At 39.3% G+C, this 26,886-nt stretch overlaps 1 protein-coding gene across 11 annotated transcripts in view; it reads left to right on the top strand.

Moving 5' to 3' along the window:
- Positions 1–26,886, top strand: part of ATP8B4 (ATPase phospholipid transporting 8B4 (putative)) — a 290,737-nt gene that overhangs the window by 163,585 nt on the left and 100,266 nt on the right. For 10 of the 11 annotated variants that reach the window (XR_007128694.1, XM_047737429.1, XM_047737432.1 and 7 more), the window contains 2 exons: positions 3,428–3,510; positions 20,611–20,769. Coding sequence is in view for 10 of the 11 variants with exons in the window: in XM_047737429.1 (XP_047593385.1) it covers positions 3,428–3,510; positions 20,611–20,769 (242 nt within the window). In the remaining variant the exon portion in view is untranslated. The remainder of the gene's footprint in view (positions 1–3,427; positions 3,511–20,610; positions 20,770–26,886) is intronic. The other variant, XM_047737433.1, reaches the window with a different exon arrangement.

The following is a 26,886-nucleotide window of genomic DNA, read 5'->3' as shown; positions in this document are numbered from 1 at the left end:
GCAGAACCTAAAATAGTGCTGAGAGGGAAATTTATGATACTAGATGTATATACTTGAAAAGAAAAAGAGTCTTAAATATTCCAATGTTCCATCTCAAGAACCTAGAAAATAACAGCATAAACCCAAAGCAAGCAGGAGGAAGGAGATAAAGACAAGAACAGAAATCAATGAACTTGAAAACTGAAAAACAAGAAGTGGAAAATTAACACAACAAAGAGTTGATTCTTTGAAAACTTCAATAAAGTTTATAAACCTCAGGAAGACTGAAAAAGGAAAAAGACACGAAATAACAATATCATGAATGAACTGGGGATATTATGACAGATCATTAAGATATCAGAAGGATAAGGAAATCCTACAAGCAACTTTATACACATAAATTTAACAACTTAAATGAAGTAGACCACGTCATCAAAAAACAAACTACCACAACTAATTCAATATGAAATAGACACTCTGAATAGCCCTGTAACTATTATGGAAATTGAATTCAAATGTAAAACATAAAACTATAAAAGTTTTAGGGAAAAACATAGGAGAAAATCTTCAAGATCTAGGGCTAGTCAGAGTTTTTAGACTTGACACAAAAAAGCACAATTCATAACAGGGTAATTCGATAAACTAGACTTCATCAAATCATTCAAAAATTGTTGCTGTGCAAAAGACCCTATTATGAAAAACTAAGCTATAGACTAGGAGAAAATATTTACAAACCATCTATCTGACAAAGGATTTTTATCTTGAATGTATGAAAATTGCTCAAAACTCAATCCTAAAAACACAATCCAATTAGAAAATTTGCAAATGATATGAAGGGACATTCCACTAGACATGACATGCAGATGGCAAATAAGCATGTAAAAAAAAATGTTCAACATCATTAGCTGTTAGGGACATTAAAATTCAAACCATGAGGAGATACATACCTATCAGAATGGCTAAACTTAAAAATAGTGACAACTTGGGGCGCCTGGGTGGCTCAGTGGGTTAAGCCGCTGCCTTCGGCTCAGGTCATGATCTCAGGGTCCTGGGATCGAGCCCCGCATCGGGCTCTCTGCTCAGCATGGAGCCTGCTTCCTCCTCTCTCTCTGCCTGCCTCTCTGCCTACTTGTGATCTCTGTCTGTCAAATAAATAAATAAAAAAAATCTTTAAAAAAAAAAATAGTGACAACTCCAAATGCTGGCAAGGATGTAGAGAAACAGTATCACTCACACATTGCTGATGGGAATGTAAAATACTACCATCACTCTGGAAAATAGGTTGGCAGTTTCTTAAAAAGCTAAACATACAACTACCAGATAACCATGGGCATTTAATTCCACAGAAATGAAGACTTATGTTTACACAAAAACTTGTACGCAGATGTTTATGTCAGCCTTATGTGTGACATCCACAAATTAGAATATACTTATATGTCCTTTAACAGGTCAAACAAACTATTCATATCATGGAACACTATTGAGCAATAAAAAAAAATAATGAAATATTGATACATAGAAAAACCTGGACAAATCTTCAGATAATTATGTTGAGTAAAAAAAGGCAATCCCTAAAGGTCACATACTATATGATTCTACTTATATAACATTCTTGAAATGGCAAAACTATAGAAAGGGACCACTGATCAGTGGTTACCAGGAATTAAAGATGGCCTGGAAGGGGCTGGGAAGTGGGTGTGTCTACAAGGGGTAACCTAAGAAATCCTTGTGATGGAAATGTGCCCCATCTTGACTATGTCAGTTTCAGTTGTGATATTGTGATATTGTAATACAGTTTTGCAAATGTTACCATTAAGGGCAACTGAGTAAAGGGTACACAGGATTTTTTGTATTCTTATGCTGAAAATCTTTTTGAAGTTTGAAGATAATGAAGCATGTTAAGGAAGAAAGAGTATGGCATGACACAAGATATTAATCAGGAGTCTTGGCAAATTTTTTTTAATCAGTAAGTCCTATGTGTGATGATTATTTCCTTTAATTTTCCACATCTGAAGATGGAAGTGAGATATTGAAGAGAATCCTGAGGAAGTAACCTAAAATGATGATAAACCTTGCTGAATGACATGATATATAGAGCTGGGTTAAGGAATGAGGGCTGTCTGGCCTCGATGGGGTCACTGAATGTTTCAATTATTTGAAAAATTTGTTTAAACGAATGGATACATTGGTCTTTTAACCTCAACACCACTATCTCACTCTTGTCCATCAAGCCCAGCTCAGTTTCTGCCTCAGTTATGAAGTTCTTCTTGAGTATCTCAACCCCTACATATTTTTGCATCCTAGGAACTGATAGATTTGGCAATTAGTGATCCATGAGATTACTATTAAGCAAATTAACTTCAATTATATATCCAAATTAGTGTTTCCTGGAGAAAGCTATTTAACCAAAGGGTATTCCTTGGATTGATTTCATGTTGTCTTAACATCATCATGAAATTCATTTACAGGAAATTTAAATTAAGTGCCCTCTTGAGCACCTGCTTCTCGGTTCTCTAAATTCAGTTATTTCATGGTTTGTCATGTACTTACAAATGGTGATATTTGCTTTTTACCTACCACTTGTTTCCCTCAAGAGAACAGTAACCCTTGTGGGGGCAGCACTGAATCTCATGGGTGACTATGGTATGTATTCAAATCAGTATTTGTTGACTGAATGAACTCACTGCTAAACACTTCCATAAAAGATAGAACTCTGACAGATGATGTTAAGCTACAGTAGAAGAGAATTAGGTTGAACTCAGTGAGAAAACTGGCGTGACAAACCCTTGTATGCAAGATGTGAGCAATGGCCATAGGATCATGACAGCTGGTCATTTCATGAATACCACAGGGCCATCCATCCAATGTATGTGTGGTTCTGCCTGGAAGTAGATGATCAGCTCACTGTGACCTGCCGAATTACTGTCTGGTTGTATGATCCCAGACTTACAGGATTTTTGGCTTGATTCTCCATGAGAAAGAAAGCTGCATTCCTTTTCCCATTTAAATTTCAGCTACTATGAAATTAGCCATGACCATCTTTTACAACTAAAATTCCTATGTAGATAGTAGACTCTAGAGTGATACTGGCCTCCTTTATTTGGCAACTGTGTTCCCATTCCTAATATGTTTTGTAACTCATGCATGATGTCTGAGTGGATTCGAATGAAACCATATTTATTGTATCCTCTGTTCTTTCAAATAAAACAGATTACTGTGTGTTGTTATACAGATGTGCCATGTGTGGAATGCCAACTCTTAGGAGCATGCAAAGCCCTGTCTACTTTACCAAGACCACTTGACTGAGAGGTGTGAATGACATTTGAAGGGCGTTTCTTGAATTTCTTGTGTTGGATTTTGCATGTGCTGCTCCCGCCTGATTACTTTATGTAAGATGCTGTTGGGTTGTTCCATATAAAAATTCATGTCGTGTCAATTAATTTCGCAGGGAAACAAACCTTAAAGTCCGCCACGCACTATCAGTTACCTCAGAGCTTGGAGCAGACTTTAGCAGACTTGCAAAATTTGATGGTAAGTGTTTAAAACAGAAAAACAAAAACCTCAAAACCCAAAAGTAATAGAACTAATTATCTGAAATCCAATTCATGTTCCCTTTTATTTGGTGGAAGTACATAAAATTCTGCAGGCATAAAAGCCTGTAATCTCTTCTCACGCTAAAGAGTAAAAATGTTTACCAAGGGGATAGTGGCTTTATAAATTCATTGTTCATTTCATCCTTGTTCCCTCTTCAGTAGATCTCATTTCCTCTAGTCCCACAGTACCCTTTCCTTGCCTGACCTTGGCCTCCCTGGGGCCCTGTGCAATTTGCTGAGCATGAACACAGGCCACACTTGTATTTCTAACACTAGATCTAGCCATCCATCCCTTTTCTGGCTCCATAACAAAGACCAAATACTGGGGCACCTGGGTGGCTCAGTGGGTTAGGGCCTCTGCCTTTGGCTCAGGTCATGATCTCAGGGTCCTGGGATCGAGACCCGCATTGGGCTCTCTGTTCAACCGGGAGCCTGCTTCCCCCTCTCTGTCTGCCTCTCTGCCTACTTGTAATCTCTGTCAAGTAAATAAACAAAATCTTCAAAGACCAAATACTAGACTACAGACATCACCAAGACGATAATCCAGCCTCATGTATTTCTGTATCATGCAAAATGCCCAGCATAATGTCTTAAATGTAGAAGGTATTCAGGAAGAACATTCTGGTTTATTAATCAGTCACTTTTTATTTTAGACCATGGTTTCCTCATCACCATCTTCACACCACTCAACCCAGTCCCTTCTTCTCAGCATGGGGAACCATTTCTGCCTGTTCTGTTCCAGCTAGGTCTTTTTCTTTTCTGTTAAAGCTCTCACAGAGGAACAAAATCCTTCAGAAGTCAAAGGGAAGAACCACTAGTGGCAGGACTGTAGGCAATGTGACAAGCTTTGGGAGAATCTTCGGGGTCTTCCTCCCATTGCTCAGTGATCTCTAGTTTTACACACTTGTATGTCTGGCCTTGAATATCAATATTTCCATATAGATTGTTTTTTTTAAATTTTGTTTTATTATTTTTTTTCAGTATTCCACATTTCATTATTTATGCACCACACCCAGTGCTCCATGCAATATGTGCCTTCCATAATATCCACCACCAGGCTCACTGCCCCCCACAGCCCCCAAACCCTCAGTTTGTTTCTCAGAGTCCACAGTGTCTCATGGTTTGTCTCCCCCTCCAGTTTCCCCCAACTCACTTCTCTGCTCCATCTCCCAATGAAACCATATGATAATTGACTCTTTCTGTTTGACTTATTTCACTCAGCATAATCTCTTCCAGTCCCATCCATGTTGATACAAAAGTTGGGTATTCATACTTTCTAATGGAGGCATAATACTCCGCTGTATATATGGACCATATCTTCTTAATCCATTCATCCATTGAAGGGCATCTTGGTTCTTTCCACAGTTTGGTGACTGTGGCCATCGTTGCTATGAACATTGGGGTACAGGTGGTCCTTCTTTTATTTATTAATTAATCTTTGAGTTTGAGACTATCATCCAAATGTTTTCTTTTGAATCCACCAATGAAAAATGTGGTCAAGGGTCTTAGCATGATCACATGAGTTAAAGTGCAGGCAAATTTTTATTATAAAATTTACCCAATGCACAGCTTAGAGTTTATATTGCCTGTACTTTGTATTCACCTATAAATTCTGTCTGGATTCTGTTAATATTTTAATCTCTTAAATGAGTGCTGTTATAATACATGTTTATAGAAAAAAATACTCTCGTTTGGGATTTAAGTCAGGGGAATAGCCAGGAAACTTTGAATTGCCCAAGAAATATTTTGATTAGAGTAAAACAAATTATAATATTTTCTACTAAGTAATTTTTTCAATGAAATTTTACTGTTCTAAGAATCCAACAAAAGTAAGTTGTGTTCATGAATCAAAATACTAGCTTAAAATATTTCATAGAATATTTACAAAGTCCTAAAGGGGCAACCTAAATATAATTTCCCATTACTAATTTCTTTCTTGGCAGAACTGTACGTTTATTCCTCTATCAACCTATGAAAGAGTAAAAATTCATGCTTTTTGGTTTTCTTTACCATAAAAAGGCAGAAAATGATTGTTAAAATTACCTAGTTCACTTTCTTTGATAGTGGCCCAGAGAGCCCCTACTGTGATTCAGTTCAGCCAACCCTGAAATAGTTGTGTAAACAGTAAAAGGTTATTTCTTGCTCATGTCACATTCTGATGTTAGGTCAGGCAGCCTTCTCCATCTTAGACCCATGGTGCCTAGACTAATGGCCTCTAAGGTTACCACATTAAAGCAATGACTAGATGAGGGGACATGCTGACTTTTACCTGCTTCTTCCTCTCACGTTTCACTAGCCAGCATGAGCCACATGGGCCTGGCCTAACTGCAAGGGAGGCTGGGAAATAACAAGGAGGTATATTTGTTGAGCACTGTCTATACCGTACGCTCCAAGAACTCTGATCGTAGGTCACTGCCAAGATAGGGTATCAAGGGCCAGGATGGAATAAGGTTGATTTCTTACATGCAACTGCAGGAATGGGGCCACAAATCCTCCTTCTTAGTCAGAATATGACTCCTCTTATTCTCAATCCCCTCTACCCTTTTCAGCTTTTTCTTTTTCTCATAGCAGATATCACTATCTGACATACTCCATAACTTGCTTATTTTATATTTTTTTTTATTTTTTTTTTATTTTTTTCAGCATAAGAGTATTCATTATTTTTGCACCACACCCAGTGCTCCATGCAATCCGTGCCCTCTACAATACCCACCACCTGGTGCCCCCAACCTCCCACCCCCCACCCCTTCAAAATTCTCAGATCGTTTTACAGAGTCCATAGTCTCTCATGGTTCACCTCCCCTTCCAATTTCCCTCAACTCCCTTCTCCTATCCATCTCCCCTTGTCCTCCATGCTATTTGTTATGCTCCACAAATAAGTGAAACCATATGATAATTGACTCTCTCTGCTTGACTTATTTCACTCAGCATAATCTCTTCCAGTCCCGTCCATGTTGCTACAAAACTTGGGGATTCATCCTTTCTTTCTTTTTTTTTTTTTTTTTACAGCTTTATAAACATATATTTTTATCCCCAGGGGTACAGGTCTGCGAATCGCCAGGTTTACACACTTCACAACACTCACCATAGCACATACCCTCCCCGATATCCATAAACCCACCCCCTCTCCCAACCCCCTCCCCCCATCAACCCTCAGTTTGTTTTGTGAGATTAAGAGTCACTTATGGTTTGTCTCCCTCCCAATCCCATCTTGTTTCACTTACTCTTCTCCTACCCCCTCGACCCCCCATGTTGCATCTCCCCTCCCTCATATCAGGGAGATCATATGATAGTTGTCTTTCTCCGATTGACTTATTTCGCTAAGCATGATACCCTCTAGTTCCATCCACGTCGTCGCAAATGGCAAGATTTCATTTCTTTTGATGGCTGCATAGTATTCCATTGTGTATATATACCACATCTTCTTTATCCATTCGTCTGTAGATGGACATCTAGGTTCTTTCCATAGTTTGGCTGTTGTAGACATTGCTGCTATAAACATTCGGGTGCACGTGCCCCTTCGGATCACTATGTTTGTATCTTTAGGGTAAATACCCAGCAGTGCAATTGCAGGGTCATAGGGTAGTTCTATTTTCAACATTTTGAGGAACCTCCATGCTGTTTTCCAGAGTGGTTGCACCAGCTTGCATTCCCACCAACAGTGTAGGAGGGTTCCCCTTTCTCCGCATCCTCGCCAGCATCTGTCATTTCCTGACTTGTTATTTTTAGCCATTCTGACTGGTGTGAGGTGATATCTCATGGTGGTTTTGATTTGTATTTCCCTGATGCCGAGTGATATGGAGCACTTTTTCATGTGTCTGTTGGCCATCTGGATGTCTTCTTCGCAGAAATGTCTGTTCATGTCCTCTGCCCATTTCTTGATTGGATTATTTGTTCTTTAGGTGTTGAGTTTGCTAAGTTCTTTATAGATTTTGGACACTAGCCCTTTATCTGATATGTCATTTGCAAATATCTTCTCCCATTCTGTCAGTTGTCTTTTGGTTTTGTTAACTGTTTCCTTTGCTGTGCAAAAGCTTTTGATCTTGATGAAATCCCAATAGTTCATTTTTGCCCTTGCATCCTTGCCTTTGGTGATGTTCCTAGGAAGATGTTGCTGCGGCTGAGGTCGAAGAGGTTGCTGCCTGTGTTCTCCTCAAGGATTTTGATGGATTCCTTTCTCACATTGAGATCCTTCATCCATTTTGAGTCTATTTTCGTGTGTGGTGTAAGGAAATGATCCAATTTCATTTTTCTGCATGTGGCTGTCCAATTTTCCCAACACCATTTATTGAAGAGGCTGTCTTTGTTCCATTGGACATTCTTTCCTGCTTTGTTGAAGATGAGTTGACCATAGAGTTGAGGGTCCATTTCTGGGCTCTCTATTCTGTTCCATTGATCTATGTGTCTGTTTTTGTGCCAGTACCATGCTGTCTTGATGATGACAGCTTTGTAATAGAGCTTGAAGTCCGGAATTGTGATGCCACCAACTTTGGCTTTCTTTTTCAATATTCCTTTGGCTATTCGAGGTCTTTTCTGGTTCCATATAAATTTTAGGATTATTTGTTCCATTTCTTTGAAAAAAATGGATGGTACTTTGATAGGAATTGCATTAAATGTGTAGATTGCTTTAGGTAGCATAGACATTTTCACAATATTTATTCTTCCAATCCAGGAGCATGGAACATTTTTCCATTTCTTTGTGTCTTCCTCAATTTCTTTCATGAGTACTTTATAGTTTTCTGAGTATAGATTCTTAGTCTCTTTGGTTAGGTTTATTCCTAGGTATCTTATAGTTTTGGGTGCAATTGTAAATGGGATGGACTCCTTAATTTCTCTTTCTTCTGTCTTGTTGTTGGTGTAGAGAAATGCAACTGATTTCTGTGCATTGATTTTATATCCTGACACTTTACTGAATTCCTGTACAAGTTCTAGCAGTTTTGGAGTGGAGTCTTTTGGGTTTTCCACATAGAGTATCATATCATCTGCGAAGAGTGATAGTTTGACTTCTTCTTTGCCGATTTGGATGCCTTTAATTTCCTTTTGTTGTCTGATTGCTGAGGCTAGGACTTCTAGTACTATGTTGAATAGCAGTGGTGATAACGGACATCCCTGCCGTGTTCCTGACCTTAGCGGAAAAGCTTTCAGTTTTTCTCCATTGAGAATGATATTTGTGGTGGGTTTTTCATAGATGGCTTTGATAATATTGAGGTATGTGCCGTCTATCCCTACACTTTGAAGAGTTTTGATCAGGAAGGGATGCTGTACTTTGTCAAATGCTTTTCCAGCATCTATGGAGAGTATCATATGGTTCTTGTTCTTTCTTTTATTAATGTGTTGTATCACATTGATTGATTTGTGGATGTTGAACCAGCCTTGCAGCCCTGGAATAAATCCCACTTGGTCGTGGTGAATAATCCTTTTAACGTACTGTTGAATCCTATTGGCTAGTATTTTGGCGAGAATGTTTGCATCTGTGTTCATCAAGGATATTGGTCTGTAGTTCTCTTTTTTGTTGGGATCCTTGTCTGGTTTTGGGATCAAGGTGATGCTGGCCTCATAAAATGAGTTTGGAAGTTTTCCTTCTATTGCTATTTTTTGGAACAGTTTCAGGAGAATAGGAATTAGTTCTTCTTTAAATGTTTGGTAGAATTCCCCCGGGAAGCCGTCTGGCCCTGGGCTTTTGTTTGTTTGGAGATTTTTGATGACTGTTTCAATCTCCTTACTGGTTATGGGTCTGTTCAGGCTTTCTATTTCTTCCTGGTTCAGTTGTGGTAGTTTATATGTCTCTAGGAATGCATCCAATTCTTCCAGATTGTCAAATTTGTTGGTGTAGAGTTGCTCATAGTATGTTCTTATAATTGTCTGTATTTCTTTGGTGTTCGTTGTGATCTCTCCTCTTTCATTCATGATTTTATTTATTTGGGTCCTCTCTCTTTTCTTTTTGATAAGTCTGGCCAGGGGTTTATCAATCTTATTAATTCTTTCAAAGAACCAGCTCCTAGTTTCGTTGATTTGTTCTATTGTTTTTTTGGTTTCTATTTCATTGATTTCTGCTCTGATCTTTATGATTTCTCTTCTCCTGCTGGGTTTAGGGTTTCTTTCTTGTTCTTTCTCCAGCTCCTTTAGGTGTAGGGTTAGGTTGTGTACCTGAGACCTTTCTTGTTTCTTGAGAAAGGCTTGTACCGCTATATATTTTCCTCTCAGGACTGCCTTTGTTGTGTCCCACAGATTCTGAACTGTTGTGTTTTCATTATCATTTGTTTCCATAAATTTTTTCAATTCTTCTTTGATTTCCTGGTTGACCCATTCATTCTTTAGAAGGATGCTGTTTAGTCTCCATGTATTTGGGTTCTTTCCAAATTTCCTCTTGTTATTGAGTTCTAGCTTTAGAGCATTGTGGTCTGAAAATATGCAGGGAATGATCCCAATCTTTTGATACCGGTTGAGACTTGATTTAGGACCAAGAATGTGATCTATTCTGGAGAATGTTCCATGTGCACTAGAGAAGAATGTGTATTCTGTTGCTTTGGGATGAAATGTTCTGAATATATCTGTGATGTCCATCTGGTCCAGTGTGTCATTTAAGGCCTTGATTTCCTTGTTGATCTTCTGCTTGGATGATCTGTCCATTTCAGTGAGGGGAGTGTTAAAATCCCCTACTATTATTGTATTCTTGTCGATGTGTTTCTTTGATTTTGTTATTAATTGGTTTATATAGTTGGCTGCTCCCACGTTAGGGGCATAGATATTTAAAATTGTTAGATCTTCTTGTTGGACAGTTCCTTTGAGTATGATATAGTGTCCTTCCTCATCTCATTATAGTCTTTGGCTTAAAATCTAATTGATCTGCTATAAGGATTGCCACTCCTGCTTTCTTCTGATGTCCATTAGCATGGTAAATTCTTTTCCACCCCCTCACTTTAAACCTGGAGGTGTCTTCGGGTTTAAGATGAGTTTCTTGTAGGCAACATACAGATGGGTTTTGTTTTTTTATCCATTCTGATACCCTGTGACTTTTGATTGGGGCATTTAGCCCATTAACATTCAGGGTAAGTATTGAGAGATATGAATTTAGTGCCATTGTATTGCCTGTAAGGTGACTGTTATTGTATATTGTCTCTGTTTCTTTCTGATCTACTACTTTGAGGGTCTCTCTTTGCTTAGAGGACCCCTTTCAATATTTCCTGTAGAGCTGGTTTGGTATTTGCAAATTCTTTCAGTTTTTGTTTGTCCTGGAAGCTTTTAATCTCTCCTTCTATTTTCAATGATAGCCTAGCTGGATATAGTATTCTTGGCTGCATGTTTTTCTCATTTAGTACTCTGAATATATCATGCCAGCTCTTTCTGGCCTGCCAGGTCTCTGTGGATAAGTCTGCTGCCAATCTAATATTTTTACCATTGTACGTTACAGACTTCTTTTCCCGGGCTGCTTTCAGGATATTTTCTTTGTCACTAAGACTTGTCAATTTTACTATTAGGTGACGGGGTGTAGACCTATTCTTATTGATTTTGAGGGGGGTTCTCTGAACCTCCTGGATTTTGATGCTTGTTCCCTTTGCCATATTGGGGAAATTCTCTCCAATAATTCTCTCCAATATACCTTCTGCTCCCCTCTCTGTTTCCTCTTCTTCTGGAATCCCAATTATTCTAATGTTGTTTCGTCTTATGGTGTCACTTATCTCTCGAATTCTCCCCTCGTGGTCCAGTAGCTGTTTGTCCCTCTTTTGCTCACCTTCTTTATTCTCTGTCATTTGGTTTTCTATATCGCTAATTCTTTCTTCTGCCTCATTTATCCTAGCAGTGAGAGCCTCCATTATTGATTGCACCTCATTAATAGCTTTTTTGATTTCAACTTGGTTCGATTTTAGTTCTTTTATTTCTCCAGAAAGGGCTTTTATATCTCCCGAGAGGGTTGCTTTAATATCTTCCATGCCTTTTTCAAGCCCGGCTAGAACCTTGAGAATCATCATTCTGAACTCTATATCTGACATATTACCAATGTCTGTATTGATTAGGTCCCTAGCCTTTGGTATTGCCTCTTGTTCTTTTTTTTGTTGTGAATTTTTCCGCCTTGTCATTTTGTCCAGATAAGAGTTTATGAAGGAGCAAGTAAAATACTAAAAGGGTGGCAACAACCCCAGGAAAATATGCTTTAGCCAAATCAGAAGAGATCCTGAATTGTGAGGGGGGAGAAAGGGGATAAAAAGGGGTTCAGAAAGAAATAAAAAAAAAAAACTATTAAAAAAAAGAAAGCCGATAAAGAAAAAATATAAAAAGAGGAAAAAATATATATATATTAGATAAACTATTTAAAAAACGTTAAAAAAAAGAAAACGGTAAAAGTTAAAAAAAATTTAGCAGAAGAAGAGAAAAAGAAAAAAAAATTGAAAAAGAAAAAAAAATTAAATTAACTGCAAGGCTAAAAAATCATGGGGAGAAAGCCATGAGTTCCGTGCTTTGCTTTCTTCTCCTCTGGAATTCCGCCGCTCTCCTTGGTAGGTGAACTTGGTCCTGGCTGGGTTTCCCGTAGATCTTCTGGGGGAGGGGCCCGTTGTAGTGATTCTCAAGCGTCTTTGCCCAGGCGGAGTTGCACCGCCCTTACCCGGGGCCGCGCTGAGTCATCCGCTCGGGTTCGCTTTCGGGAGCTTTTGTTCCCTGAGCGCTTTCCGTAGAGTCCGGAGGACGGGAATAAAGATGGCGGCCTCCCGGTCTCCGGCCCGGAGGAGCCGAGAGCCCGGGGCCCCACTCCTCAGTGCGCCCTCAGAGAACAGCGCCAAATGACTCCCGTCACCCTGGCCTCCGGCCGCGCTCCGAGCTGACCGAGCCTGCGACCGGTTCAGGGCAACCCTGAGCTGAGAGTCACTCCTCGGCTCTGTCTCTGCAGCCGGCTTCCCCGTTCTAATACCGGTAAGCTCTGCGACACTGAGACACCCCCGATCCTTCTGCGACCCTGCGGGACCTGAGGCCGCGCTGACCCCGCCTGGGCTTCACCCCAGTTAAGCCTCTGGAGCGATGTCCCTCAGCGGAACAGACTTTTAAAAGTCCTGATTTTGCTCCGTTGCTCCGCCGCTCGCCGGGAGCCGGCCCCTCCCCCCGTGGTCTATCTTCCCGTCGCTTTGGATTCACTTCTCCGCCAGTCCTACCTTGCAGAAAGTGGTTGATTTTCTGTTTCTGGAATTGCTGTTCTTCTTCTCTTCAATCTCCCGTTGGATTTGTAGGTGTTTGCAATCTTTAGATAAGCTATTTAGCTGATCTCCCACTACCCGATGTAGTCTCAGCCTGCTACTTCTCCGCCATCTTGACTCCTCCCCATAACTTGCTTATTTTCTAAGCAAGTTTCTATTGTCCATCTCTACTTGCTGCAATGCAAACTGCACAGGGATCTTTGTTTTGCTCACTGATATATAACACGTTCCTAGAACAATGCCTAGTGTATAGTAGGTGCTCAAGAAGTACTTGTTCAATGCATGAATAAATGGTTGCAAATGCCAGAAATTAGAGGGCAGGATCAACATCAGGCCCCAGAAAGACAGGGAAGAGGGGCCCAAGGTAAAGGGATTGGGAATGGTGGGTGGAAGGATGGGGTGAGACAGCAGCTTCCTGATGGGAACTTGCAGGATAAAGCAAGAGTGCTGGGTCCCCTCCTCTTGGAAGATAGGCGGCTGAGAGAGGGATCATCTGATGTGGTGGTTTTATAATGTCTTTTCTTCAGAATCCTTTTTAAACAAAATTTAACACAGAAGCCCAAAATGTAAGCCAATACAAGTGGTGCTGCTCAGATTGAGGCAAGAAAACATTTCCTCACCTAAAACAGTTCCTTTCTCACAGATGGAGTATACTGAAAGATTAAGAAACTTGCTTATATATAAACTAGTCTTTTAAAATATGTCATACACGTCGTTGCAAATGGCAAGATTTCATTTCTTTTGATGGCTGCATAGTATTCCATTGTGTATATATACCACATCTTCTTTATCCATTCGTCTGTAGATGGACATCTAGGTTCTTTCCATAGTTTGGCTATTGTAGACATTGCTGCTATAAACATTCGGGTGCACGTGCCCCTTCGGATCACTACGTTTGTATCTTTAGGGTAAATACCCAGCAGTGCAATTGCTGGGTCATAGGGTAGTTCTATTTTCAACATTTTGAGGAACCTCCATGCTGTTTTCCAGAGTGGTTGCACCAGCTTGCATTCCCACCAACAGTGTAGGAGGGTTCCCCTTTCTCCGCATCCTTGCCAGGTGGATGGAACTAGAGGGTATCATGCTTAGCGAAATAAGTCAATCGGAGAAAGACAACTATCATATGATCTCCCTGATATGAGGGAGAGGAGATGCAATATGGGGGGTTAAGGGGGTAGGAGAAGAATAAATGTAACAAGATGGGATTGGGAGGGAGACAAACCATAAGTGACTCTTAATGTCACAAAACAAACTGAGGGTTGATGGGAGGAGGGGGGTTGGGAGAGGGGGGTGGGGTTATGGATATTGGGGAGGGTATGTGCTATGGTGAGTGCTGTGAAGTGTGTAAACCTGGCGATTCGCAGACCTGTACCCCTGGGGATAAAAATATATGTTTATAGGGAAACCAAAAAAAAAAAATGTCATACAATTTATTTTTAAAGTGTGTTAACAGTTATTACTAGATGTGGCTTGAATTTGCTTCACAGAGCATAGGTAACTCAACAAATCTGTCATATAATTGTTTTCTCAAAGACAGCACAGACTTCTCTTTTTTCTTTTAGTCATTTATACTTAAACTGGTCACTTCTCAGAAAACACATAATCCCAAATTCATAAGGCTGGTATACTTCTGGGCTAAGAACCAGATTTTTGCTGAATTTACTCTTTCATTCTTGAACTTTGGGTTGAATTTCAATCTACCTTAAAGTTTAAGGCAATATGGTATTTTATAGGTTTAATTTTGTTAAAATATAATTTCCTGTTTCCAAGAAAGCATCTTGAAATTGATAGAGGGATTAAGGGGAAATGAATTAGATACAATATACAAATTAGATTTCCCCTGTTAGCAGCCAAATTTAAAGCCCAAGAAGGTGATGTAAGATGTAGTATGGAAATTCTTAAAAGAGATGGGACACTTAGTAAACACTAAATTCTTCCCACGAATGCTCTTGCTTTTAAGCCCTAGTTTAGGCATGTTCTTTTCAGCATCTCCCTGACTCTCTGACATATGCAGTCACATATTATACACTGTACACACACATTTCTTTACCTAGTCCACCATTTCCTTCCTTCCTTCCTTCCTTTCTTCCTTCCTTCCTTCCTTTCCTCTCTTTTGGCATTCTTTCTTACTGTTTTCATCTTCCTCTTCCAGTCTTTTTTTAGTTTACTTATGTTGGCTCTGTACATGCATTGTCTAGTTTTCTGTAATTCTTCATCTTTTCTCTTTCCATCCCTCTGTCCATATTAATTAGCTTATGAAGTCTATTTATTAAGCATCCCCTAGGGACAAGATGCTGTACAAACTGTGTAGGATTATAAAATATGTCCATATGTATTATCTAGTTTCTTTTGATCCTTTTACTACATCCTTTTCCTACTCCCTCTTTTTTTTTTTTTTTCGGTTTTCTCTATATACCTTTGTCGTAATGGGTATTGGAAGATTTTAGGTTTTCCTCTGGGGACTAGAAAAAAACTTCATTGAGTCATGGGAATTAAAGCCACATACTGCATCCTTTAGTTTAAACTAAAAGCATGATATCAACATTGTGTACATTTGGAAATGCCCTGACTAGCTGTGGCATGGTCTAATAGATGAGACAGAAATGAGAGGCACGCCCTTTCCCATGCTCTGTCTGGGCTAAGTATATCTTTTAGCTTGTGACTTCTGGGCAAATCTGGGTATGGTATTATTTTTGCTTCTAGTTACCATGTGGTTTTTCTTCTGAGGCTTGGCCAGAATACTTTCTCTAGGACCAAACTACAGTTTTTGTTCTTCAGTCATAAGTGCACATCTTCTAAGTATTTGAGGACCTCAGTTTCCCAATGCTATTCCTAGAGAAGTCCCCACTGTGGACACTAAGCCTCAAAACTGAGATGGCGAGGGCCTTAGGATATCCCTTGTGAGTCTCCCTGTCTTCCCACCTTTGCACCCAAACCCAAGGACAGCATCTTGCTAGTGGCTTCCTTAGGGCTTTCATTCATTCTTTTCTTTTATTCATTCTCTCAGTCACTTACCTGTTCATTTACTTAGTAAATGTATCTTTAACATAATGACAAGGTATTAGCTAAGCCTGCAGATACAGTGGTTGATAAGTCAGACTCAGGCCTTGTTTTCATAGAGCCCAAGCCCAGCAGAGAAGACAGACTTGAATAAGTGCTCATTCCCAAAGAAGCCTTTAATTAGGTAAAGGTCCTAAAGTTCTCAGGCCTTCAACATGAGATTGACATGAGGCACTGTGCTAAGTAACTGCACACATTATCTTATGAAATCCTTATAAATCTGAGATGAAGAGATTACTATTACCCCCAGGTAATGGGCGAGGAATCTGAGACTCAGATACATTGAATGCTTTTTCCAATGCCACATGGTGACTAAGTGAAGGAGCCAGAACATGAACCCAAGATTGCTGGCAAAGCCTTTACTATGGAAGGCCATAAAGGCTGTAAACTACAAGAAAGGAGGGGATTAGCATGACAACTTAGCTAGGATCAGGATAAGAAATAAATTTTAAGAATACTCTGAATCTAAAGATACAAAATTAATTACCAGAGATCAAGTCCATCTAGGACTCAGATGACATCATATTTAAAGCAGCAATGTTCTCAGTGATCTTGAATGTCAGGATTCCTGACAAGATAGTATAGAAGAGTTGGCCAAATAGAGGAGAGTACATACAAGATAGTTTTGAGTTTTGGTAGGTAAACCTATTTATTTAAAAAATTGTCACATAAATATTTTCATTTATTGAAAACATCAGGAAATAATTGATATATTGTTAAATTTTGTAAGAAAAAAAACTTGATCTGATATTAGAACAAGTATAAAAATAGAGTGAGCCTCAATTTTTCATGTTAAAGTCTTATGCAGATAGAAAAGGTTTTTATAAATAAGTAACTGTAGATAGTTGTCAATTATACATTTATAAACTGGACATTTTTATGCCTTGGGGAAAGCCCTAGATGTAAATTGTCCAAATGTGTTTAAGAATCTGTTGCATATTGTTACTGACTGGACTAGGATCTGTTTTTTTGCAGCTTATGACAAGTTTACATATTTTGTATGACTCTTAATACTGAGTTCTGAATCAGGGAAAGGTTGACTCTTTATTTCAGGAATCTTTGTGTATTTTGTGGTCCTTTCTAAAGAATAGCATGTGTGTAATTCAAATACACAAACACAAGCATGTCTTTTTGGTTAAAAAAAAAAAGGCTTGATTAACATCTTATGACTTTTTACTTACTAGACACTTTCCCATTCACCTGGACAGAAGCACAGTTTTACTAATAACTTCGCTCTTTACTGCTAGCATTTATATGGCAATTATGATAGCAATGATGGGTGGCTGAAGCTTGAAGTTTGAAGAATGAAGAGGCTTTAGAAAATAGAAAGGTGATACTCTTCTTTGTAAGAAAAAAATATATATTTATCACATCATTAGAGCAACAATAATGGGCAGTCTTCTAAACTCTGAGAAATTCTTGACTGGAGAAACTCTTGTGGCAATGATGATGATGTCTTGTTCAATAGATAATTTGTCTTATTAAAGAGTTGCCATGCAGATAATCAAGAAATATTGTTAATAATAATATATAGAAAGAAATAAAGCCAGCTTCTCTGGAAAATGATGGAGCATTGGGTACTGAGTTCCATTTTCATGATAAACTATAGATTTCCACTTTGAGATAATGCTCTAGTTGAAGAAGGTTGATAGGTTGGTAATTAACCCAAAACCCAGAGGACTCAGTTTAGAATGCTGAGGGAGGTTGAGAATGATATCTTGTGAATTTTGTTTAGGATGGACCTAGAACATTTCTGTGTGATTGTGAACTGAGTGACTTGCTATCTGCTTTCTTGTCTGTTCTCTTCAGGGGGCAAACAAGTAAACAAAGTAGTTTGATTGTATTTCTATTTCGTTACTGACATGATTTTTTCCCATTTGTTTTATCTCCCATTTAAGATGTTTAGAGCACAAATTCACGTTTTCAGTGAACAACTGTCTAAGAGAAAATGCCGTTTTTCCTAAACTGTCTTCTCATCCATTGTCAAACTGTTTACTGCCTCTAATTCTTCTTGGATACTATTAGGAAAAGGTAGAAGGGTCTTAAGTTTTCCCCTACTCCTTATTGTGCTTTATGGTTAGAGTATGTATTTGGTTGCTTCTAATGAACTTTAAAGGTTCTCACTTTTGTCTCCAGATCTATTTGCATCTTTTTAGAGTTAGGTCAACCTAAGCCTCCCAAGATGGCGAGGCTGTTAGGCCTTTCAATCCTCTTTATCATTATTACCATGGAAATATACCCACTTCTTTCATTCATCCTAGATCTACTCTAGCTCCCCTCTCATTTCCGTACTTCTCTTAAAGCCATATGAATTTTTTTGCTGTCTCTCCAACAAATATTTATTGTGTAGGCATTATGGTAAGTTATGGAATACAGAAATGAATACAGTACTCCCTTCAGAGGAAACGAGTCACTCTTATTTAGAAAAGGGAAGAATAGAAGTTTGGAAGTATTTGACGCTAACAAGCCTAAGAAAAGGGAGGCTGAGCACTTCTGAAGATAAAATATGTAGTTTGGCTTTGTCCCCCCACCCATTTTGTTTTGACCAGGGTCTGTATTTAGTACTTAAATCAGTGGGACCACACTCTTTGAGAAAGTCTGAATTGGGGCTTGGCCTTCAAGAGCTTAGGCAGAACACTTTGGCCTTACTGCCTGTTCCTGTCTAGAACCACACCCTTGGTGTCAGGCCAGAAGTGGATGAGCCTTGAGGCTAGGGAGGAGTGAGCCAACATGTTCAAGGCTGTATTTGTCTCCCTGTCAGTCACTGCTTGCGACAATAAAAATGACCAAATGAGCCTGTTTCTTATATTCCTTTTGGCAGGGACTGGGAATCATGTTGTTATTGCAGAAAACACATTTTTTTTTGGTATTTATTTATTTATTTATTTATTTATTTTTTTGGTGGCCAACTTTGAAGACTTGAGAAATTGAGTCTTTGGTCAGAAACTAGAATAAGTTCTAAGGGTTGCTATCACCCAATATTTTTGTAGGTTTTGCTGGTGATATTAAATTTAAGCTTCTGCAATTTTTAAGAATTAAAATTATTGGTCATGAAGAAAAAGGTAACGAATTCTTAGAATTTAGAAAAAAAATCCCCTCTTCCACAACCTAATTGTCCAAACAAATTGGGCCAGCTGAAATCCATCTCAATTTACTTTTTAATATGAGTGATAGGCTATAATGGGAGCAACCAGAATTTAGGTACATCCCTTTGTTTGAAGAATGTCTTTGTACTGGTTGTCTAGCCTTGCCCACATCCTCTTGCCAGCACTCTGATTTACTGGTGGATGTCTGGGAAGCTGCCAGGGAATGTTGTTGAGTTGGGGCCGTTTAGGCAGCAATTTTGTTACAACTGGGAAAGGGAAAATGGAGTTTGGAAAGAGTAGTCCTGAGGGCTGGAGTCCTTCACTCCTTTTTGTTTCTTGTTTGTTTTTATATTTTTCATGCAAGATCCAATGTTAGTGATCTGGTTGGTCAGGAGTGGTCAGGCCATGTGAAAACTGGCTGCTGTCACCTCTAAGAGCTTTAAAAGGAACAAATACCATTGCAGGAAGGAAGGGTGTCCATGTAAGCCCCTAAATTCTGGTGCTCAGTCAGTGGTGTGAGTACTACAGAGGGTCTCTAGGGTGGGCTGGTCTCCTTTCTCCTCAGTCAGTGCTGAAAACTTCTTTCTTAAGTTTCAAATGTCATTTGTCAGATTCCAACCTACACTTTGGGTTTGATTAAATCCATGTATTTTTATTGTTCTTGAGAGGTGCTAATCTCACCCCTGAGTTGGGTTTGAGCCCATCTGGATCTATCCACTGCCTTCTTTTCTTATTCCTTCCTCTTTTCCTTCATCTCTCCCTCTTGTCTTTCAAGTCTTAGTGCTCATTTCTTATGAAAGTTTAACCCTAACCATTTGTAATGCAAACGTATTTAATCTAATAGTTTTAAGTTGTGACAGGGTCCCTGCAACATTATTTCTGGTTTCGCTTTCTGTCAAAAGAACTCCTACTCTGAAAGTATATTTTCTTATTGTAATAATGGAACGAATTGATTTATTGATTTGGAATGGGCATACCCTTGGTTTGGAATGGGCCTGGAATTTAAAAAAACTAGAAATGTCTTCTGGCCAGGTTGGGACAAGTTATATGGTAGCTTTGAGGGTCCCCAGAACTCTGCATCTAATCAAGATAAGAAGCATACAACAGCTGAAAGGAATCACATGCATTCTCAGACACATGTGGCATACAAGGCCCAGGTTTCCAGGGGGAGGAACATCATAGGACCCCCTCCCCCGCCCCCAAATTATTGATGATGAGCCTAGAAAGACCTAATTAACTTTGGTTGTGAAGCTGGAAGTGTGCCATCCTAACCTATTTGAAAATTCACATTAAGTAAAAAGAGAGGACGAAAAACTTTTAAGATAGTCCCTGCTTTATGTTTTCAGAAATCATTGTTGCAAACTAGACGTAGAGGGGAGTGATTTTTATTTAAGGAAAAAAATCCATGGCTCTCAACTTTTTCATTCTTACTTGGAAAGTGCAGAAAGCTGTGTTAAAACACTTGATAGATTTCCATCTTTGTACCCCTGCCCTGCAGCAGACTGTCCCCGCTCCCCACCCCCGCCACCACCAAGCTTATTTTTTCTAGCACAGTCTTGTATATATAGCATTGCCCTGTCAAAAAGAGAAGGAAAATAAAAATATGCTGTGTATTAGAAGGAGGGTGGTAACACAGTCTGGTGGACTGCTAAAGAGAGTTTGAGGTCAGTCATAAACAGGGTTTTGTTTTTGTTTTTTATTTTACAGGGATTGTTGTCTGTGAGGCGCCCAACAACAAATTAGATAAATTCGTGGGAGTTCTCTCCTGGAAGGACAGCAAGCACACCCTCAACAATGAGAATGTAATCCTGAGGGGCTGCATCCTGAGAAATACCAGCTGGTGTTTTGGAATGGTTATTTTTGCAGGTACGGCTGACTGCCCTGGGTTGGTTATGGGGGAGCCTGTCTTGAGGTCTGCCTGGGCTGTCTTCACCTCTCCAGGTTGGATGAGGAAGGTGCTTTTGTTCCACTCAAGGTGCTGCTCTGGGCTCAGCAGAGGGCAGCACCATTGCCCTGGGAATAGACTGGACTGGGTGGGGGGGTGCCGTGTGAGGAACCACTGGCATTAGGAACCCATTTTTTTTTTTTTAAAGAAATTTTTTAAAAAGATTTTATTTATTTATTTGACAGACAGAGATCACAAGTAAGCAGAAAGGCAGGCAGAGCGAGAGGAAGGGAAGCAGGCTCCCCGCTGAGCAGAGAGCACGATGGGGGACTCTATCCCAGGACCCTGAGATCATGACCGGAGCCGAAGGCAGAGGCTTTAACCCACTGAGCCACCCAGGTGCCCCCAGGAACCCATTCTTAAGGGGTGCTTGGGCTTTAGTTGCTCGGTGGGTGCTAGGTATTGTTTAATTTCTCTTTCTTGAACTTCATCTCAATCACTCCCATCATGTATATAAGAATCTACCTGCCTTTAAAGTGGGGGAAGTGTGTGAAAGAAGCACCCCGCCCCACACTGCTCTGCTGTTAATTTTGTAGTTTGCAGAGGTCAAGCGACCCTTTTGGAAGAGACTTCTTGGAGATCCTGCAATCATTTCTGTTTATACTCTGTAGCTTCTTCTATTTGTCAGCAGCACAGTGGGGCCTGGAAAGACTGTGCATGACAGAGGGAAGCGGGGAGGAGGCTGGGAGGGAGGGAAAGTGCCTTTTACTCTTCCTGCTGGCCACTTCCTGTCTCAACTTTATCTCTACAGGCCCAAGGTGGCATTCTTCTGCTAAGGAAGCTAACAGTAGCTCCGTTACATAAAGCCACTCAGATTGTACTCATGGCTTCCATTGCCAGCCCTTGATTTTTAAAAATCCTGTTTATTATGACATCAAATTAAGATGTGTTTTTAGGTCCATTGACTATATGTGCAATCAGAATTGGAATGTTTTTCCTAACTGACTTTCTTCAACAACAACAAATGTTTATTAAAGACTCAAAAGTGTTCCAAACCTAGAAAATCCTCTCAATTTCTCCTAAATACTCTCAGCTGTGGGTGTCAGCAAGGCTCTCGCTGCTTGGGGTATTGCCATTGTAAGGTCTTGAGAAATCCCTAGAAGGATGGCAGTATGTGGGCTTTTATCTGGGGATGCATCTGCTTTCATGATTTGCTTATCAGATGTTTTTACTCATTAGGGAAGTAAACCTGTGGTCACATATTTTCTTATTTGCATCTTTCTTGCATTAAGAAAAAGAGCTAGGCTTATATATTAGCCTCCACTTATCTTCCCACATAAGGAGGGGGAGAATTTTTGAAACTCCTTTAGTGGGAAGGGTCCTCCAGGTTTGGTTCCTGTCATCACAGAAGTTGTGGGGAGCTTCATCCCAGGAATGGGTTATAGCTCAACGTTGTGTTTGCATTTTTGTGAACTTGCTTAGAATGACTAATTCAGGACTATGGCTCAATTACAGCATGTAACATTAGGACAGCTGTGTGAGCCACTCAGGGGCCACGTTTTTCTGCCTAAGTTTCGTTCTGGGAGGATGCGCCTACATAAAAGGAAGTTGGATGGTAAATTGAACAGGTCCCCCTCCCCCTCCTCAAGAAGTATATCAGAAAGCTCCCAGAATTAGGATTGGACAGAGCTGGGTTCAGATTTGTTTAGCAGCTGTAGGATGTTAAGCCTTAGTTACTTGAACTTCCCAAGCTTTAGTTTCTTCTGCTATAACATGGGGATAATAGAGAGTCACTGTGAAGACTCAGGAAGAACATTCATATGGCAGAGGATGCTTGACAAATATTACTTTCTTTCCTTCTTCCATCCAGCATCAATTCTGAGTGCACTGCCTGCTTCAAAGACTGAGGATTGGTCTGATGTACTGCTCTTTGGATTTTGGCAGGCAGAAGTGGGGGAATATCCTCTGCTTTTTGTATTATGGATTGGATGTTCTTCATGAGGCAGATATTTGTAAAGCAGAGAATGCCTGCATTGACTTTAGTCTGGGGATGAATGTTAACAGAAAGCTTAGCTAGAACAGTGACAGGCAGGGGAATGGTTGGTTTGGTCAATGTCAGATTTGAACAGAGGAGTGTCTCAGAACCTCCAAATCTTAGGACATCTAATTTGGAGAACGAGTTCCAGGTGAACACTTAGATCTTAGGAAAGTTATCCAAAATGAATTATTAACTATTCTTTTTCTATTACTCTTCTTATAACTAAGGATTGTGTAAGGAATATTGTTGACATAGACATGGTTTACTCTACAAATCTATAATTTGCAAGGGTCTAATATGCATTAACAGCCAGGCCATGCCTCCCTAGTAATAGCTTTTCTTTCGCTCAAGAGAGGAGGAAGTCTTGTTTCTGAGTGGAGAAGATGTCTTCATTTAAGAAATTCATGGGAGTCAGCACCAGTACAGTAGATTTTTTTGTTGGATGTTTTTCATTTGCCCCTCCAGATCTACTGTCCCATTTTTTCACTCTTCTTTCTGCCTTGGGAAGCTGATTTGTATGGTTTACACTAAGAGGTTTCCTTGAATTTTGACTTATAGTTAGGCTCTGTCATTGTAGTTAGGCTTTCCATTGTCATGGAAAGAGGTCAAAGGGAGAAAGAAGACTGAGATCCTGATATTTATTCCCCCAGACTTCCTCCGGAAGTAGTCACTTCAGGCTAACTGGGTACCTCAACCTAAAGTCACTCCCTTCCTTCCTTCCTTCCTTCCTTCCTTCCTCTTTTGAGTTTGGAAATGTGAGTTTTATTTTATTATTTATTAACATATAATGTATTATTTGCCCCGGGAGTACAGGTCTGTGACTCATCAGTCTTATACATTTCACAGAACTCACCATAGCCCATATCCTCCCCAATGTCTATCACCCAGCCTCTCCATCCCTCCCACTGCCCTTCGCTCTAGCAACCCTCAGTTTGTTTCCTGAGATTAAGAGCCTCTTATGTTTGTCTCCCTCCTGATCCCATCTTGTTTCATTTTTTCCTTCCCTATCCCCCCACAACCCCGCATCCTGCCTCTCAAATTCCTCTTATCCAAGAGATCATATAATTGTTAAAGTCACTCTTTCTTAAAGGCTGCAAACTCTATACTGTCCTTTAGGGTCCAGTAACCACTTCCTTCTAGCTTAGCTAGAGAAACATCCTGATTGCTGCTAAGTCTTTGGTTACTGCATGAACATTTTCTTCCCCTGCACACCTACCCACAGTTTTGTAAAGAGTCCCTTTTGAAAAATTTTTTTTTTCTCCAGTTATCCTTGTCCAGTGTGTCATCTATTCCTGTTTGGAATCTGAATGAGTCTTAGTCTTAAATACACATTGATTGAATGAGTCCATGAATTAATGAATTAATGGAGTATTTCATATAGTTTTAAAAATAGTGACAAAGAGCAAAGAACTTCCGAGGTAGATATATCTGGGTTTGAATTCTGGTTCTGATACTTACTAGACAAGAAATCTCAGGCAAGTTACTTAAATACTTTAAGTTTGTTTCATTATTAGTGAATTAAGGGTAATAATACCTAATTAATTGGATTATATTAAGCATTATTTGAGATAATAGATGAAAAGCATATCTGCACATCACCTAAAAACATAGCAGGTACTTAATAAATTTATCAACTATTTATTGAGTGCCTACTGTGTGGCAGGCAATATACTTCTTATTAATTTCTGATTAAGAATGTGAGCAAAGACTAATGAAGTCCATTCACTCCTGTGGTTTTGACTCCAGTAGAAGTAAGAGACCTTAATCTCAGATAATTGTTGTAATGAATATATAACCTCAAACTGAGATAAGTGCTCTGAAAAAAAAAAAAAAACATGTACTCACATGAGTATGGTGTGGAGCAATATAAAGAGAAAGAGCAAGCTAATTAAAAGTCACATCGTGGACAAAGTCCCTGTAGCAGGACTGAGAATGGTGAGGTTAAAAAACAAAAACAAAAACACAACTTAAGGCCAGTGTGGAGTATAGAGAACATGGACAATAAAGATAGACATGTGATGAGAGATGTAGATAGGATCTGGACCATAAAGAGCCTTGTGGTCCGTGTCCAGAACTTCGATCTTTATCCTAAGAGCACTGGGAAGAAATTGTTAGGTTTTTCAAACAGATGGTGTGTGTGTGTGTGTGTGTGTGTGTGTGTGTGTAATTTGAAAAGCTCACTATTGCCCATGGTATTTGTAAGGTTGGTAAATAATAGGTCCCTGAATGAGTATATCACTAGGGGTTGGGGGGGTATGGAGAGTTTTGATAATAACACTACATCTGAAACTGGGCTGAGTAATAAGTAGGAGCTAAGAAAACAGAGGCTGCTGAGTACAGAAATTCTTTCAAGATCTGTGGCTATGAGTGGAAGAAGAGATGTGTGAATCAGCATCTGTAGATATATTTAGACAAATGATTAAAATCCCCTAGGTGTGTTCTCTGCTGCTCTGTGTGTATAGGTATGCCTAAGAAATATAAAATTTTAGCACAAAACTGGGGTCTGTCAGTATTTCAGCTTTTACTAATCACAAACTTCATTTGCCCTTTATGATCTTTACTATACAAGAAATGCTTCCCACCCTCAGTGTCCATATGATTTTAATAAACAATTCTGAGAAAATGTGGGTGGTCTCCTTTACACAGCAGTAGTTGGGAATAGGACAGTGGAGTATAATTTCCATCTTCAGACTGAATTTTATGAGACCCCAGTCTTTGCTTCCATTTGTATTTTAAGTAAATGAAAGTCTTCTAAGGATGTTCTCATTCTTCCCTGACTTTTAGGATGGGATAAAATTTTACGTGTGCCTCTCTCCTTTAATATCTTTCAATTTTCCTCTCTCCTACATTAAAATGGCTACATGGATTGATGACAATAAGGGGAAGATGATGTGGAGAGGAACAATAGAATTAGATATAATTAAAGCTTAATTGCTTCCATTTAGTGGAATTTCCTTAACAATATATTCTAATATTCTCTTTTGTTAATCATCTAGTTATCTAACTCAAAAGCAGTTAATAATAATTCTTAGAATTACCTGACAGTGGAATACAATGCAGCCATCAAAAGAAATGAAATCTTGCCATTTATGACGACGTGGATGGAACCAGAGGGTATTATGCTTAGCGAAATAAGGCAGTCAGAGAAAGACAATTATCGTATGATCTCCCTGATATGAGGATGTTGAGAGGCAATGTGGGGGGTTTGAGGAGGTAGGAAAGGAATAAATGAAACAAGATGGGATTGGGAAGGAGACAAACCATAAGAGATTCTCAATCTCACAAAACAAACTGAGGGTTGCTGGGGGGAGGGGGCTTGGGAGAGGGGGGTTGGGTTATGGACATTGGGGAAGGTATGTGCTATGGTGAGTGTTGTGAAGTGTGAAACCTGGCGATTCACCAGACCTATACCCCTGGGGCTAATAATACATTATATGTTAATAAAAATAAAAAAATTTAAAAAGAATTACTTGAGCAAGGGACTTAGTGAACATGAGAGAATGCATTTATCTGAAATAAAGCTAACATAAGATTCAATTCCTGCCCTTACAAAAAGTATATATTATATGCACATTGTGCAATATACAATAAAGGTTTAACTTATATGCTGATGTATTTGTTTGCATTTATTCCAGTTTCTCCATAAAGGCACCCCAGATCTTTTTGGGAAACAGATCCAGAATTTGATTGCCGATTTTAACTTTCCATTTTTGATCTCATTGTACTGAGTTATGTTTATTACTGCATTCTTTTTAACATGTCAAATTATTCCTCACTTGGATTGGCCTTGTTACCTTTCATTTCTTCAACTACAACCACAACCATACACAGATTTTTGAAAAAATAGCATTTCTCAAACATTTCAGCTGCAGGTTCTATCTGGATTTGTCCTATTCCAAGGAGACCAGTTCTCTTGCAGTCTCCAGGGTTGTTACTAAGCTACCAGTTGAGAATCTTATACAACTTAAAAATGGCCCACGTTCTTAATAAAAGTTACATTATTTTGAAAAACATGTTATTCTCCTTTCAGGAACATTTGACATGATAAATACTAATGGTA

Source organism: Lutra lutra, chromosome 7 (genome assembly GCF_902655055.1).
Source record: "Lutra lutra chromosome 7, mLutLut1.2, whole genome shotgun sequence".
Classification (NCBI taxonomy): domain Eukaryota; kingdom Metazoa; phylum Chordata; class Mammalia; order Carnivora; family Mustelidae; genus Lutra; species Lutra lutra.
This window is presented reverse-complemented; position numbering and strand designations above follow the sequence as displayed.